Source organism: Lactuca sativa, chromosome 4, assembly GCF_002870075.4.
Source record: "Lactuca sativa cultivar Salinas chromosome 4, Lsat_Salinas_v11, whole genome shotgun sequence".
Classification (NCBI taxonomy): domain Eukaryota; kingdom Viridiplantae; phylum Streptophyta; class Magnoliopsida; order Asterales; family Asteraceae; genus Lactuca; species Lactuca sativa.
The window spans coordinates 266977112-266995607 of record NC_056626.2 but is presented as its reverse complement, the minus strand read 5'-3'; the positions used below and the strand labels follow the sequence as shown (position 1 = coordinate 266995607).

The 18496-nt window shown below is 37.9% G+C and overlaps 1 protein-coding gene across 2 annotated transcripts; it reads right to left on the bottom strand.

Annotated features, from left to right (window-relative positions):
* Window positions 1–255: 255 nt before the first annotated feature.
* On the bottom strand, window positions 256–3018 carry LOC111919585 (mannan endo-1,4-beta-mannosidase 5). 2 transcript variants are annotated; one of them, XR_006191437.2, is made up of 6 exons: window positions 2625–3018; window positions 2327–2521; window positions 1965–2087; window positions 1668–1870; window positions 769–1504; window positions 256–693 (listed from the first exon to the last, which is right to left on the bottom strand). XR_006191437.2 is itself a non-coding variant. In XM_023915159.3 (5 exons), the coding sequence occupies exons 1-5, from the start codon at window positions 2979–2981 to the stop codon at window positions 1042–1044; spliced, it is 1341 nt and encodes a 446-aa protein (XP_023770927.1). In that variant the 5' UTR covers window positions 2982–3018; the 3' UTR covers window positions 256–1041. The 2 variants fall into 2 exon arrangements, 1 of the variants encoding a protein (XP_023770927.1); XM_023915159.3 differs by having other exon boundaries at window positions 256–1504.
* Between the last annotated feature and the right edge of the window lie 15478 nt (window positions 3019–18496).

Sequence of the window (18496 nt, the reverse complement as noted above, 5' to 3'; positions counted from 1 at the left end):
AGCGACAACCTATTTTTATTTGTTACCCAAAACAACGTGCTTCCATTTTTAACCCAAAGGTCAAACAAAGATCTTAATGAAAAATATCATATAGGGTTTGATTGACTTATAAAAATCAAGATAAGATAAAACCTTAACTATATATGGTAGCCTTGGGGATGAGCCGCGACCTGACCGGGGATAGACCTAATTTTCAAATGGGGCGAGATTGGAATGGGTCGATTGACGATGGAATAGCTATTCTCCAATTGCTGCTAAAAGAAAACTATTCACCTCCCGTTGCAGTATAGTTTGTTATATTTGTTAATAGATTGTCTTATTTTTATATTACATGTTTTGCTAAAACAAACTAATTGTTGAATTCACGCTAATCATTGTTCAGAAACTAATTGTCGTGAAAAAAAAAAACTATTCGACGGCCGTCGCTTTACGCGGGTCCAAGGTTGCATGTTCGACTTATTTTATTTGACTCCCAAAAGTTTCGTCACTCCATTGAATATGAATCTTATCAATGATTTCTTTAAGACATTTTTGTGCTGTTCTTCGCTTCGTACATATTTAACTCTGGCTCCATCAGGATTCTCATGGGATTGCAATCTACTATTTGGGCTTTGTCAAGTGGTTTTTCCGAACCCGCCTGGTTCAACACAATACAATCTTCGATACAATCTTGCATTTGCTCTACTTCAATACCTACATAGCAAGTAAGAGGGCCTAGATCACTCATCTCAAATTCCTTTCGTATTTGGTTCTTGGATTCATCCATACCTGTATTTCAAGGCATCTACTTTCGCATACAAGAGCCTCAAACCAGGCTCTGATACCAGGTGTAAGTACTAAACAGTGGGTGTCTTTTTCCTATGAAGAATCAACAAAGAACAGGGTAAAACAGAGGATGAAGATGAAGGGTATTTTTGGGCAATTTTCTTCTGTGATTCGCATCATAAAAGACTCAACTACATAAAATACCAAAAAATCGGACCATAACTACCACCTATTCAGTAACAAACGGCTACTTTATAACCAAACTTTTTTACAAGTTTATTTTATTACTTCCACTAAATTGGATACTAGTGACTTAAGATTTTGGTTTTGCCATTGTCTATGATCTTTGCCTAAACGAACATTTTGAGATCGAATTCTTAACAAATGAGATAGAGTTCTCATGGAATGAGATTGTTCGGAAATGATGCTGCTTGTGGATGGGCTTTTCGACAAGATTATTTGATATCCATCGCTGAACGAACCCATCCCATCTGCCATGAGCTGCCACACTAAACCACCACCAACAGTTCCTCCCGTATTCGCCATCATGTAAATGTTTCTATAAACAGCATCTATGTAAGAGTCTCTTTTGTTAATGTTATATTCTGGATCATTACTAGATTTCCCAAATTCGGCTATAACAAGTGGTTTCTTTAGGATAACTCTTGAATCCTCGTAATGACTCCACATCCATCTTTGCATAAATTCCATTTGTGAATCTTCATTTTGTCCAGACAACCTGCAGTATTAAGCAACACTGAATACTTACTTGCCTTAAATAAGTAAAACAGAACGTGAAGTTACCATGGTTCAATTGCATATATATATGGCTTCCTTCCAATTTACCTTCAATCAAGATAATGCAATAATTTATCATGGAAAAATCATATCGAATATATTACCATTGATCAGGATATGCATGTATCGTGGCAAAATCAATTTCGCTAACAAGATTGTTGGTGATGAAATCAGTTCCAACTTGGTAACCGGGGTTTATCTGCTTTCGTTCAGGCATTGTGTCACCATAAAACCCTTCCATGCCAACCTCCAACAGATGGTGTCTGTCCAATGATTTCACGAACGAAGCCATTTCTTGAATCCAACCCTGCAGCGAATTGTGAGTTTAGATTCATAAATTATAACCATATAACATATAATTAATGATATCTAAAGCTTAATCAAATATTTAAAATATTTACATTAACTGTTCTTCCAGAGTAATCAGCCTGGCAGCGGGGCTCGTTCATGAGTTCCCATGCCATGATTGTGGTGTCATCACGATATGCGATCCCAGTGATGGTATTGACCCTTGTTATAATTCTCTGAAGTAATCAGTATACATATAAGTTAGGTATAACAGCACAAGGTCGATATATATATATATATATATATATATATATATATATATATATATATATATATATATATATATATATATATATATATATATATATATATATATATATATATATATATATATATATATATATATATATATATATATATATATATATATATATATATAAAACATAAAACTTATTTTGTTGATTGTTGAACTTACTTGGACATGGTTCTTATAATACTCTTTGACTATAGGGTTGGTGTAAAAATCGTCGTCACTGCTGATAGGAACGCCTGCTTTTTTTGCCCAGTCAATGTATTGCAGTCTCCCTCCGAAGTCTTTGAAATTGTTAACAAAACTTAATATCAACCGAATGCCGTATTTTCTTGCTTCTGATACAACGAAATCCAGTCCCTTCAAATTAGCCAAAAAAAAAAAAAAAAAAAAGTTTTCTGTAAGAACAACTTTTATATGATAGAAAATTGGTCAAAACTCAGAAATGTGTTTGGAGCAATACCTGAAAAACATGTTCGTTGTATGCTCCTGGTGAAATCTGAAGAGCTTTGTCACCACCATCAGCGAAAGCCCATGTTCGGCATACTGAAAGACCAACATTCGCTGCATCTTGTAGGACATTTGTAACTTTGATCCTCTGTCTTGGAACAGTGGCAACATTCATCATCCAATACGCATTAAATCCATTGAAAAGAAACGGGGACCCGTTTAAAACAAAGTTAGTTCCTTTGGTTTGAACAAAGCCGCCTGCTTTACCCCTGTTTACCCTAGATTCAGAAACACAGCAAAGAAGAGCCATGCATAGAACTATTAAAAGAGCACTCCATGAGTGGTGGCCATATCTGACGTAGGTACTCATTGTTTAGTTGAAGGTCTGAATGCATGAAATGATTGGAAACCATGGTTATATATATAATGGGTTGTGGATACGAAGTTTGATAAATATCCAAATAGAAAAGCATCGGAAGAAATACAAGAGATCACGAATTAAGACTTGTCTTTGGGTGCTAGAAAAGATGGTCGACTAGCTAGCCCTTCTAAGAAGAAACGGTCTTTATTATTATAATATTAATAAAAATAGACTAAAAACATGCAAGTAAAAGCCATTCTCTTCAGGTATTTAACTATTTATCCTTAGTTCCAGTTTAATAAAACGTACCCTTCTTGTTATAACATCTTGTTAACGATTAATTCAAATTTTAAAGTTTATCTTATATATAGTAAACGTTAAATGTACCCTTCTTGTTATATATGCATGAAGTTTTTGTGAGCTTTTTACATATTTTAGCTTTTATCTTTTTATTAAAAAAAAAAAATTGTTGGATAGTAAGTTCTTTTATCTTTTATTTTAAATAAAAAAAAGTCTTTAGTCCAAAAACTAATTCAAATAACTTTTCAAAATTTATCTACTTTTATATATTTTAAAACTAACTACTTTTGTTGAAGTATACAAATTTACAACTTCTAACTACTAAACAATTTTATAATCCTCAGAAGTGACAATAGGTTACACGGCCAATATTTAGAAAATATTGGTCGACTAACCCCATTTTCGTTTGCTAGCAGATGATCGACAGGCAGTTCGATGAACTAAAAAGATGGTCGACATTAACGGTATTTTTTATAATAATATTAATAAAGAAAAGATATATGGAACAAAACAAGTAACAACCATTGGTGCACGTAAGTTTCTCTTTGGAAAAGTAGGGCCGTTAGGAAATGCCTTTGTCGATAATGAAAATGGAGCTATTATTTGCTTACTGTAGTAGTTACAACTTTAACCCTTCTAATTTTTTAGTTCTAGCATTTAAGTAATAAACTTTATGGAGCTATTATTTGCTTACTCTAGAAGTTACAAATTTAACCCGAAATTGGAGATATTATTGTAGTAGTTACAACTTTAACCCTTTAACTTTTTAGTTCTACCAATTTAATTAACAAACTTTATAACTTTTTATGTCCATTTTTTACTTTTTCTTATGAACGGTTGAAACAAATTTATAATAAAAAAAACATGGACAAGGTGGAAAGAAGTACACGAAATCAAATAACTCAAAGTTGAAATTGGCATAATATTTAAATAATCAGATAACTAATATTATGAAATAATAACAAATTATTTAGTAAGGCCAAAAAACCAAATGGATAGATAATACTTATGATTAAATACTAGGATAATGATTTAAAAGGGTAATATATATATATATATATATATATATATATATATATATATATATATATATATATATATATATATATATATATATATATATATATTTGGTTACTAAGTTTTTTTTTTCACATTTTACCATTTAGCTTGTTATTTTGTTCACATTCAGTCCTTATAACCGGATACATCAAGTTAAGCCGAAAAAAATCATTTAATAGGGTAATATATTTTTTAGTTTGTACACGCTTAATCTTTAATGTTTTTGTACACATTTAGTCATTATGACTGATTTCTTCAGATTTTGCTCACGACATCCTATATTGGACAATCATTAATGACGCGTCTTCACACGTGACGCGTCATTCGCTTATATCAATAACTTAATTCACAAATCGGTCAAACAATATTGGTGACCTAGATTTCTCTAAGTTATTGATGTCTTCGTCTTCAGTTTCATCTATCTCCATAGCAAGCAACAAAATTCTTTCTCTTGGAAGTGTAAATTAAAGTTAGGAGGAAGCAATCACAGAAATTCTCGTTGCCTTTTATGAAGATAAATGAAACGTTTTGGCAAGATGTTCTTTCGTCTTGAAAGTGCAAATTCTTTTAGCATCTTCGTTAATTCTTTTGTCTTGGAAGTGCAAATTCGAGTTACGAGGAATCAATCACAAAAAATCTCGTTGTTTGCTATGGAGATATATGAAACCAAAGTCGATGACATGTTTTACTTAGATAAAACTAGGGCATGATCATTACTTGACCGATTCGTAAATTAAGTTACTGATATAAGTGAAGCGTGAGCCACATAAAAGAACATCTCATTAATGATTGTCGCACATACGATGCCGTGAGCAAAATCTGAAGAAACTAGTCATAAGAACTAAATGTGTACAAATTTAAAAAATATATTACCCTTTTAAGTTATTTTTCCGGCTTAACCTAAAGTAGCAGGTTATAAAGACTGAATGTGGACAAAAAATACTTAGTGACCAAATGTGTACAAATTAAAAAGTATATCCATTAAATATCCAAAATTATTTCAAATAAACAAACAACTAACAACACTACTAAAAAAAAAGAGCATTACTGACGACCAAAACCGTCAATAATTCATCAACAGTAGACTTTACCGACGTAATTGCAACGTACCAAAATCCGTCAGTATATTCTTGTTAGTAATTGTTTGTAACAGATTTCCGACAGCTAAAAAAAATTTAGTGTTAGATTTTTCTGTTGGTGATTAGTAACCGATCACCGACAAAAATGTTTTTTTACAACGGATTACCGATAGAATGTGTTTGCAGCAGATTACTGACAGAATATAGGAATAACTCACTAACATATTACCGATAGATTTTCTATGATAGATTGGCGACATATTTTGGCATTATAAAAAAAATATAAATTCACGAAAAAAATTAAAATAATTACATATTTAACATAGAAAAATCTTAACACATGCATCATATCTATATTTTAAAACAACAAATATAAAAGTGAAAAAGCTTCGATATTTGAGAGAACAATCAATAGGGTTCTTGATTAGCTTGAGGATTCTAGACCTGTCATTGAGAGTTGGTAGGTACAAAGATATTTATATATTGTCAAATACCATAAATACCCTTCAATGTTGACAATAAAAGGGAGTAAGTAAAAATGAATGATATTAACAAGTAGTAATTAAGATAATGCGTAAATAGTGTGATTTTAAGTTCAATATTCCACCACATGAAGTATCAATAAGAAAGAGCTATTGATGAGAAATAGCAACGTTCTTTCCGAAAATTCTTCAGTATAGTTACATATTTTAAAAAATTATAATAGGAATCCATTATTTTTTTTTAATTTTTTTCATGATTATACAATCTACTTTAAGTTTTTTGTAACATCCCGAAAATTCAAGGTAAAATTTACGTTTTTAAAACAATAATCATACAACGAGTTGTTCCAAAACCAATCAATGTGAATATAATATTTAAACATCAGAGTAATATCATTAATTGCTAATGTGGAAAACTCTGGGGATGCTGTGCAGTCACGTCGGACCCTTCCCTTTTAAACCAAAAGTACCTGAAATAGTAAATTATTAAACCATGAGCACAAAGCTTAATGAGTTCCCCAAAATACCACATACCAAAACATACAAGTGTCATGGGCTACCCCCATGGTCTTTTCGTGCAGTGCCAAGGGCCAAATCCTAGTCTTACATACAAGTGTTAGGGGCTAGATCCTGGTCTTTCAGACAACTGCCAGGGGCTAGATCCTGGTCTTTCATACAATTTCTAGGGGCCAGATCCTGGTTTTTCATACAATTCTCAGGTGCCAGATCCTGGTTTTTCATACAAGCATCAGAGAGACAACTAGCATTCCACATAACAAGTAATGTGCCGACATTGTTACCTTCGACCCATGGATATAGTGAGAAAACTCACCTCGATCCACTAATAAATAACTAGATGCTCGGCTATAGAACCGAAGGATCCCACACTAAACAGAAACAAATAACCCTAATCAAAATTTGGTTATAAACCATAACCATGGGTCTAAATCCCAAATCCACACTTCTAGGGTAAAAGACCATTTTACCCTTCCCATGATGGGCCTAACAAAACAAGGCCCAATAATGTGACAACCCGAAATTTCCATTTTGTACGAACATTATCTATTCAATAGAAGCTAGTACAGTTTCAATGAATTTCAGACTTTTCCGAATAAGTTTGTGTACATTAGTGTTTACGTTTAAAGAGTTATCAGGAGAGTGGATGCTCATGGGTTTGTGAAACTTGAGCCTTTCAAAACTTCAGAATGTTAGAATCCAATTCCAAAATAAAAATATTTTCTGCCAAAATATTTCAGGACTATAAATAGATTTCTGAACTAAATTCATTCATTATTCACATTTCCAACTAGAGAAAATCCATTTTCTCTCTCACGGATCTTCGGGTTTTCATCCCAAATCGTGAGTCTACTTCCCTAGTTGTGTTTTAATGCTTGTTATATGCTTAATAACTTAGTTTACATGTCAAATATGTGAAATCCGGGAGTTTACCGCCCAAGAACGTTTTTGGGGAGTAAACTCTAAAACGAGCCTAAGAGCTATCTAGTCCCATTTCCTTGTTAGGTAGCTAATCAAGGACATTATGTATGATCATTTAAGGCTAGAACACAATCAAGAACACCTAGTTTTAGGAGTTTATGGCCCAAGAATTTCTTGGACCGTAAACACCAAATTCAAGGGCTAAATGTGCCCAAATCACTCCTAAGGCTTTAAGACATTAACCCTATATTACTTCTAGCTAATTTGGAGACTTTAACACATCAAAAACACCCCTTAAAGGGAGTTTACGGCCAAGGAATTACTCTTGGGCCGTAAACTCCAGGTAAAGGCACCAAAGTGTTTCTAGGATCCCCTTTATCCTTAAACACAAGCCTAGAAATTATCCTTTGTGTGCAAGAGACTTGAAAGAATTAAAACACCCACCCCATAGGAGTTTATGGCCGTAAACTCTAGGGGATATGGTCTTTTGGCCATAAACTCCTCAAAGGAGCATTCTAAGGCCCTAAACTACCTAAAGGATCAAACCACCAAGCTAGGCTTATTCTAGAAATCATTTAACACTTTAAAACACCCAAAACAACCAAGATTAGAGTTCACGGCCGTAAACTCAAGGGTTTACGACCGTAAACTCCTTGTGTGGGGTTTATTGGGTAGTAAACTCTTATTCAAGGTCCTTTGGTACATTAAACCCCTTTAGCCTTGTCCCATAACAATCTAGAAGCAACCCTTAGGACCTATAACACTTATGCAAAGTGTTTGCATGTTCCTGAGTGTCCCAACTTATTTTATTAAGTTATTTTTTTGGCTAATTAGTTATATATATGCTCATTATATGATAACTAGGCTCGTGCGTGTGAACAAGTCTCCGTTTGCCACCTAGCACGGTATCCGATACTTCAATCCAATCCACTCACCACAAGTGAGTTCATACCCCTTTAATTAACCTTTGAAATGCTTTGAAATGTTTTAAATACTTTATGGGGGGGGGATACAAGTTAAATACTTATAGTTATTGCCTCAATCACATGTGATTACATTAATCACATGCAATTAATAACTAGAAAACCAATGATTTATTCACTGTTCAAACTGTTTATCAAACTGTTTTACTTCAAAATGTTTTACAAACTCTTTTACTTATCAAATGATTTTATTAAACTTTAGTTTATTCCTTATAAATTGCATTCCCATATATGTATAGATATATAAGAAATGTTTAAAGGGCTTAGGAAGGCCATCCGCCTTATTTCCTTTTTCTCGATTTGGATGTGGTCTGGTGGGATTTTGAGTAACCGTCCGAAGGTCGTTTCAATATTAGTTATATATCAAATATACATATATAGACATAAAAGTACTTCCATATTCATACTTATCAGCACATCATTAGTGAGTTACCATCGGGGTAACACAGGATCATATACAACTATACTAGAAAGAGAACATATACAACTATACTAGGAAGAGAACGTATACAACTATACTAGAAAGAGAACATATACAACTATACTAGAAAGAGAACATATACAACTATACTAGAAAGAGAACATATACAACTATACTAGGAAGAGAACATATACAACGATACTAGAACAAGTAGCATTACATTACATATACATGAATACGTTAACAATTGTGATCCACTGTGTCGGAGCATGCCTTAAATGTCATGGCCCGAGTTGTAGCCAGAATTCTCTTGAAGGGAGAGCGTGAGTTTGCATATAGATCTATACTGGATTGACTATCCTACACCTTGCTGCTAGCTACAGTCGGACCTATAGGTCTGTTGGTGCCAAACGTCATTCCGTTATTACGACCATTCGTATGTCGTTGTTACCAGTCGATAGTATGGTGCAATTTATCACATTATACCTTAATATAAATCCGGTTTAAGGTAGTTAGTACAACAGTAGTTCCTATAATACAACACTACAGTACTACGATGATTTACCCATTACATATATTTAGTGATTTATTTCACTTAAACATTAATGTACAAACTATATTTTGTTAAATGATAGTTACACTTGGGAAATTACACACTTTTACAACAAACGAGCATACAAAACAGTTAAGCATTGGTAGAAGGCTACTTTGATAGAAAATATAGGTTTTTCGGAGAGATTCAAACTTTTACAAACACTTACTTACATTTTACAAACTTACACATTGAGATAGGTTCAAACGTTTTTGATAACAAACATCGACACTAAAATACTTATGAACTCACCAGCTTAATGCTGATAAACTCTTTCAAAATAACTTGTATTCTCAGGTCATCAGTAGACAGGTACCGAGGCCAGCTTTTGAGAAGATGGAGTGCATCCAAGACTCATCTTATTATTTTGATTTACATTATTTTGGTGTCTATAACTGTACAGAACACGCTTGTACTAAAATTATATATTTAATGCAATGGATGATGTTGTTTGCTTATTTACATTTACTGTGTTGTGATACTTTACATGACGTCCTCCGCCCCAGAACGTTTCCGCCGTTCTTGGTTTTGGGGTGTGATAGATTGGTATCAGAGCATTGTTTATAGTGAATCAAGTATATTAACCCATAAAAGATATACTAAACTATAAACCCATTAGGGATTAAAGCACTCTGACCAAGAGTGTATACTTTAAATATTAAGATATTTAATTAAGTATACTAGTCTGCATTCATACTAAAATCAGTGTCACAATGAAAAGAACAAAAGTGTTGCGATTGTTAAATATCACAAGTGAGCTCGGGGATGTATGGTTAGTCCTGGGAATGGCATAGCCTGATCAACTATGCTGGTCCTAGGAGTGATTAGCATATGCCCTAGAATGGTTGTGATGTGTTAACAAGTCTAAAAACTTACCAACAATACCACAAGAAGATCAGTAGAACTTAAACTTAAAATACTATAGGTGTATTTTGTACTACTAGTTACATGTATACTATATTCTTATACCTCTCTTCTCACGTAGATTTAAATGGATGGATTCCATCACGGCGACCCGTACTTTCCAAATGAAGGCAATGCAGAGTGGATCGAAGAAGAGCCCGAAGATGAGCATCCAATCCCTTTGGATGATCACCTCGCAGAAGGCTTTTCTGATGGATCTGACTCTGAGCCTGAAGTCAACAACCTACCGCTAGTAGGTCAAGCGCTGAACAACAACCCCCGACCAGCTTTTCCAGGCCTTACACCCTTGTGGGCAACCAACTTGAATCGCTGGAGTGACGAACAGGGTTAACCCTTACCATACTTTGGGGACCAAAGCTTTTACAATGTCAGTGAAGGTGGTTCTGCTGACCGAGCTCTGCCCGTCATTATCCGCAGAGTAGCTCATAATGTTGAGCAAGGTCGAGCAGCCATCGACCGGGTCATGGAGATTGATGCTAACTCTGGTGTCAACACAGTCCGCATCCGCCGTCTTGAAGAAAACATGGAATGGACCCGGAGAACCAATGAAACCCTACAACAACAGTTGGCTGCCTCCCGAGCTGAGGTCTTGGAACTTTGAGCCCGTCAGAGAGCTCAGGAGCGACACCTTCAAGAGGTGTTTCGTCAAGTGTCAGACCTCAGGGCTCGCCCGAGGAATTCCCATCGCCGTTAGATGATGTCTAGTACATCTCTGTCTTTTGGTTAAGGAATAGCCTTTAACATCTGTGCTCTAAGTAGAACTTATCTGTAAAATATTCCTAACTTTCAGTACTCTAATTAGGAATCTAAGAACTATCAGACTTTCTGTATGGTGTGATGTAAGACTTACTGTTAGGTCGATTTTCCCTGAACTTATTACATCAGTAATACCAGTATTATTGAAATCTATCTAATCTGTGGGAAAAATCTGTACACTTGTGTTTTCCTACTAATATTCCTTGTTGTGATCTCAAACACTCATTCAACTGTTGGGCTATGGTTAGTTAGTCCATGTGTCACTCTCACGTTGTTTACAGATTGATTCTTACCACTTTTTCTTATCCTTATAAACTTATAGCTGAAAGATGCCTCCTCGCAAATCTCCCAGGAATAACCTTACACCTCCACCGCCTCCTCCGCCTCCGGTCATCGATACTGCAGCCTTGAATGCTGCCGTAGCCACAACAGTGGCAACTGCCATGGCTCAGTATCACTCATCTGATGCCAGCAAAGGTGGAACCCCTGTTGAATCAATTCCGGTTGAAACCCCTGTGCGCTCGAGAGAGTGCTCCTACAAGGATTTCACCAATTGCAAGCCGAAGTCTTTCCATGGCACCGGCGGAGTCATTTCCCTCTCGCAATGGTTCGAGAAGACTGAATCAGTCTTCGAAATCTGTTCATGCCCTGCTGCGAGCAAAGTCAAATATGTCGCATGCACCTTTGAGGGAAAGGCCCTGACGTGGTGGAACGGCCACGTTAAAGCTCTAACTCTCGTCGTAGCCAACGACATGGGCTGGGAAACGATGAAGGACCTCATGATTGAGGAATACTGCCCGAGGGGGGAAGTCCAGAAATTGGAACAGGAACTGTGGAACCTAACTATGAAGGGCACCAACGTGGTCGCTTATACTGCCAGATTCAGCGAACTGGTGGCCCTCTGCCCCAATATGGTTCCCACTGAAGGGAAAAAGATCGAACGATACATATGGGGGCTAGTGCCTCCGTATCAGGGGAATGTCCTAGCATTAAACCCTGCTACCTTCGACAGTGCCAAGCGATTGGCACAACGACTCATTGACCATGGAGTCAAAACCCTTGCAACCACAACAACCCTAGCCATCCCAGAACCCTCCAAACCCGCTGACACCAAGCGGAAGTTCTGGGATGACAAGAAGAGGCAGCGAGCTGCCAAAAAGCAGCAAATTGTGGCAGTGCATGCCGCGGTAACCCTTGCTGCTGTTACTGCTCCGATGAAGCAGTATGCTGGAAGTTTGCCTAAGTGCAACAAATGCAACTTCCACCACAACGGCCCCTGCCGTGAAATGCAGTGCTCTAACTGCAACAGGAAAGGACACACCGTCCGTTTCTATAAGTTCTCGGCACAACCGATCACCCAAGTCCCCGGCTCTGGCGCGAGCCCGACCTGCTATGGATGTGGCGAAGCAGGCCACTTTAAGAGGGACTGCCCCAAAGCGAAGAATGCTGGAGGAGCAGGGAGGGTACTAGCTATAGGCCACGGGGAAGCAGTTGCTGACCCGACAGTGGTGACTGGTACGTTCCTCCTCGATAACTCCTATGCATCTGTTTGATAGTGGAGCGGAGCGAAGCTTCGTAAACCATAAATTTGCTCGCATGCTTAAGCAACAACCACACACACTTAAGGAACAATTCACAGTAGAAATGGCTAATGGGAAAACTGAAAGTACGAATAGCATATACTTAGGTTGTATCCTAACTCTAGATAACCATTCATTCCCAATCGACCTCATGCCGGTCTCAATAAAAAGCTTCGACGTTATTATCGGCATGGATTGGTTAAGTCTTCATCGCGCCGACATCATGTGCTACGAAAAAGCAGTCCGTCTAAACCTCCCGTCTAACGAAACTCTTATAGTCTACGACGACAAACCTGGTGCGAGTCTTTGCATTATATCAAGTATTCAAGCACAGAAATATCTGCGCAAAGAATACCATGCATTCCTTGCTCACGTCGTCGACACGAGCCTCGAAACGAAAGAACTAAAGAACATCCCAGTAGTGAGCGACTTCCCCGACATTTTCCCAGAAGAGCTACCTGGATTACCTCCGCAACGATAGGTCGAGTTCAGAATCGACTTAGTCCCAGGAGCTACCCCAGTAGCCAAGTCGCCCTACCGTTTAGCACCAGCTGAGATGCAGGAACTCTCTGGTCAACTTAACGAACTGCTCAGCAAGGGCTTTATAAGACCAAGTTTCTCACCTTGGGGAGCACCGGTCTTGTTCGTTAAGAAGAAAGACGGATCATTCCGTATGTGTATCGACTACAGAGAACTCAACAAACTGACGGTCAAGAATCGTTACCCTCTGCCTCGCATAGATGATCTATTCAACCAACTGCAAGGGGCAAACTATTTTTCCAAGATTGATTTGAGATTCGGATATCACCAGTTACGAGTACTAGAGGAGGATGGGCCGAAGACAGCCTTCCGAACTCGTTATGGACACTATGAGTTCGTGGTGATGCCATTCGGATTGACCAATGCGCCTGGAGTTTTTATTGATCTGATGAATAGAGTATGCCGACCTTACTTGGATCAGTTCGTCATCGTTTTCATTGACGACATCTTGATCTACTCCCGAAGTAAGGAAGAGCATGGCGATCATCTGCGACAAGTTCTAGGGACATTACAAAAGGAGAAACTTTATGCGAAGTTCTCGAAATGTGAATTTTGGATCCAAAGCGTCGAATTCTTAGGACACGTGGTAAGCGAAGAGGGAATCCACGTGGACCCATCCAAAGTTAAAGCCATTGAGAACTGGTTAGCACCCAAGACGCCTACAAAAATTCGTCAATTTCTAGGTCTCGCTGGCTACTACCGCAGGTTCATTAAGAACTTCTCCCGAATAGCGAAACCCCTTACAACCCTGACCCAGAAGGGCGTTGCCTTTGACTGGGAAGAGAAACAGGAGAGAGCGTTCCAAACGCTCAAGCGAGCCTTGTGCACCGCGCCAATACTATCCCTTCCCGAAGGGATAAAAGACTTCGTAGTCTATTGCGATGCATCAAATCAAGGGCTCAGGTGTGTTCTGATGCAGCGAGATAAGGTCATCGCCTACGCCTCGAGACAGTTGAAGACACACGAGGTTAACTACACAACCCACGATCTTGAACTGGGAGCAGTGGTGTTTGGTCTAAAGATCTGGAGACATTACTTGTATGGAACGAAAAGCACTATCTTTACCGACCACAAGAGTTTACAACACATTTTCGATCAGAAGGAACTCAACATGAGACAACGACGGTGGGTCGAGCTACTCAGTGACTACGAATGCGATATTCGTTATCATCCGGGTAAAGCCAACGTAGTAGCAGACGCCCTAAGTCGGAAGGAATATTCTGGTCGAAAAGTCAAGTCATTGTCAATGACCATCCATTCACACATGTCTAAGCAAATTCAGGAGGCCCAACTTGAAGCCATAAAACCTGAAAATGTGACGAGTGAATCCCTTAGAGGAATGGACAAGAATTTAGAAGCCAAGGGTGACGGAGCCTTATATTTCATGAACCGGATGTGGACACCGAAGCACGGTGGTTTCCGACACTTGGTCATAACCGAGGCGCACAACACTCGGTATTCCGTCCACCCAGGTTCAGATAAGATGTATCTGGATCTTAAAAAGCTATACTGGTGGCCTAATATGAAAGCAGAGATTGCTACCTTCGTAAGTAAATGCCTTACTTGCGCAAAGGTTAAGGTCGAGTACCAGAAGCCCTCTGGTTTACTGCAATAACCAGAGATTCCAGAATGAAAGTGGGAGCGGATCACTATGGATATCATAACCAAGTTGCCCAAGACAACGGGTGGACTTGATACCATATGGGTCATCGTCGATAGATTGACCAAGTCTGCACACTTCCTGCCTATCAAAGAAACCGACAAGATGGAGAAACTTACTAGAACATACATTAGGGAAATCGTGCGGCTACATGGTGTACCTATGTCCATTATCTCCGATAGAAATAGTAGGTTCACCTCAAGATTCTTGCAATCACTACAACCTTCCCTAGGATTAAGGCTGGACATGAGCACAGCCTACCATCCACAGACCGACGGACAGAGTGAGAGGACCATCCAAACACTGGAAGATATGTTGTGAGCCTGTGTGATTGACTTTGGAAAGGCATGGGATACTCATTTACCCCTTGTCGAATTTTCTTATAATAATAGTTATCACACGAGCATCAAGGCTGCTCCATTTGAAGCCCTCTACGGCCGAAAGTGCAGATCCCCTCTGTGCTGGGCTGACGTGGGTGATACCCAATTAGCCAGGGAGCAAGCTTCCGACAGTACTCTCACCGGTCCGAAGATCATTCGGGAAACGACAGAGAAAATCGTTCAGATCTGTGAACGATTGAAAGCCTCTAGAGACCGATAAAAGCGCTACGCTGATAAACGAAGAAAACCTTTGGAATTTCAGGTAGGAGACCGAGTCCTTCTCAAAGTCTCACCCTGGAAAGGCTTGATACGCTTCGGCAAGCGTGGCAAGCTTAATCCGAGGTACATAGGGCCTTTCGAGATTCTTGCAAGAGTCGGCCCCGTAGCTTACAAACTCGACCTACCCGACGCACTTCGTAACGTACATTCTACATTCCACGTATCTAACTTGAAAAAGTGTCTGTCCGACGAGACTCTTGTAATCCCACTCGACAAGATCGTGATCAACGAGAGCCTCAACTTCGTGGAAGAACCGGTAGAGATCATGGACCGTGAGGTCAAGCAGACGAAGCAAAGCCGTATCCCTGTAGTGAAGGTTCGTTGGAACGCCAAGCGAGGACCGGAATTCACTTGGGAACGTGAGGATCAGATGAAACTGAAATACCCTCATCTTTTCGCTTAATTGTTTGTAACTTCATATTTGCTTAAATTCTAATTTCGGGACGAAATTCCTTCTAATGGGGGGATGATGTGACAGCCCGAAATTTCCATTTTGTACGAACATTATCTATTCAATAGAAGCTAGTCCAGTTTCAATGAATTTCAGACTTTTCCGAATAAGTTTGTGTACATTAGGGTTTACGTTTAAAGAGTTATCAGGAGAGTGGATGCTCATGGGTTTGTGAAACTTGAGCCTTTCAAAACTTCAGAATGTTAGAATCCAATTCCAGAATAAAAATATTTTCTACCAAAATATTTCAGGACTATAAATAGATTTCTGAACTAAAATCATTCATTATTCACATTTCCAACTAGAGAAAAGCCATTTTCTCTCTCACGGATCTTCGGGTTTTCATCCCAAATCGTGAGTCTACTTCCCTAGTTGTGTTTTAATGCTTGTTATATGCTTAATAACTTAGTTTACATGTCAAATATGTGAAATCCGGGAGTTTACCGCCCAAGAACGTTCTTGGGGAGTAAACTCCAAAACGAAGCCTAAGAGCTATCTAGTCCCATTTCCTTGTTAGGTAGCTAATCAAGGACATTATGTATGATCATTTAAGGCTAAAACACAATCAAGAACACCTAGTTTTAGGAGTTTATGGCCCAAGAATTTCTTGGACCGTAAACACCAAATTCAAGGGCTAAATGTGCCCAAATCACTCCTAAGGCTTTAAGACATTAACCCTCTATTTCTTCTAGCTAATTTGGAGACTTTAACACATCAAAAACACCCCTTAAAGGGATTTTACGGCCAAGGAATTACTCTTGGGCCTTAAACTCCAAGTAAAGGCACCAAAGTGTGCCTAGGGTCCCCTTTATCCTTAAAACACAAGCCTAGAAATTATCCTTTGTGTGCAAGAGACTTGAAAGAATTAAAACACCCACCCCATAGGAGTTTACAGCCGTAAAATATAGGGGATATGGTCTTTTGGCTGTAAACTCGACAAAGGAGCATTCTAAGGCCCTAAACTACCTAAAGGATTAAACCACCAAGCTAGGCTTATTCTAGAAATTATTTAACACTTTAAAACACCCAAAACAACCAAGATTAGAGTTCACGGCCGTAAACTCAAGGGTTTACGACCGTAAACTCCTTGTGTGGGGTTTATTGGGTAGTAAACTCTTATTCAAGGTCCTTTGGTACATTAAACCCCTTTAGCCTTGTCCCATAACAACCAAGAAGCAACCCTTAGGACCTATAACACTTATGCAAAGTGTTTGCATGTTCCTGAGTGTCCCAACTTATTTTATTAAGTTATTTTTTTGGCTAATTAGTTATATATATGCTCATTATATGATAACTAGGCTCGTGCGTGTGAACAAGTCTCCGTTTGCCACCTAGCATGGTATCCGATACTTCAATCCAATCCACTCACCACAAGTGAGTTCATACCCCTTTAATTAACCTTTGAAATGCTTTTAAATGTTTTAAATACTTTATGGGGGGATACAAGTTAAATACTTATAGTTATTGCCTCAATCACATGTGATTACATTAATCACATGCGATTAATAACTACAAAACCAATGATTTATTAACTGTTCAAACTGTTTATCAAACTGTTTTACTTCAAAATGCTTTACAAACTCTTTTACTTATCAAATGCTTTTATTAAACTTTAGTTTATTCCTTATAAATTGCATGCCCATATATGTATAGATATATAAGAAATGTTTAAAGGGCTTAGGAAGGCCATCCGCCCTATTTCCTTTTTCTCGATTTGGATGTGGTCTGGTGGGATTTCGGGTAACCGTCCGAAGGTCGTTTCAGTATTAGTTATATATCAAATATACATATATGGACATAAAAGTACTTCCATGTTCATACTTATCAGCACATCATTAGTGAGTTACCATCGGGGTAACACAAGATCATATACAACTATACTAGAAAGAGAACATATACAACTATACTAGAAAGAGAACATATACAACTATACTAGAAAGAGAACATATACAACTATACTAGGAAGAGAACATATACAATGATACTAGAACAAGTAGCATTACATTACATATACATGAATACATTAACAATTGTGATCCACTGTGTCGGAGCATGCCTTAAATGTCATGGCCCGAGTTGTAGCCAGAATTCTCTTGAAGGGAGAGCGTGAGTTTGCATATAGATCTATACTGGATTGACTATCCAACACCTTGCTGCTAGCTACAGCCGGACCTGCAGGTATGCGGGTGCCAAAAGTCATTCCGTTATTATGACCATTCGTATGTCGTTGTTACCAGTCGACAGTATGGTGCAATTTATCACATTATACCTTAATATAAATCCGGTTTAAGGTAGTTAGTACAGCAGTAGTTCCTATAATACAACACTACAGTACTACGATGATTTACCCATTACATATATTTAGTGATTTATTTCACTTAAACATTAATGTACAAACTATATTTTGTTAAATGATAGTTACACTTGGGAAATTACACACTTTTACAACAAACAAGCATACAAAACAGTTAAGCCTTGGTAGAAGGCTAATTTGATAGAAAATATAGGTTTTTCTGAGAGATTCAAACTTTTACAAACACTTACAAACACTTACTTACATTTTACAAACTTACACATTGAGACAGGTTCAAACGTTTTTGA

Coding starts and splice junctions, on each gene's coding strand:
- LOC111919585 (XM_023915159.3), bottom strand. CDS start 2,981: ATGAGTACCTACGTCAGATATGGCCACCACTCATGGAGTGCTCTTTTA. Junction 2,522..2,624: donor ACAACGAACATGTTTTTCAG/GTATTGCTCCAA, acceptor GCTAATTTGAAG/GGACTGGATTTCGTTGTATC. Junction 2,088..2,326: donor ATTATAAGAACCATGTCCAA/GTAAGTTCAACA, acceptor TGATTACTTCAG/AGAATTATAACAAGGGTCAA.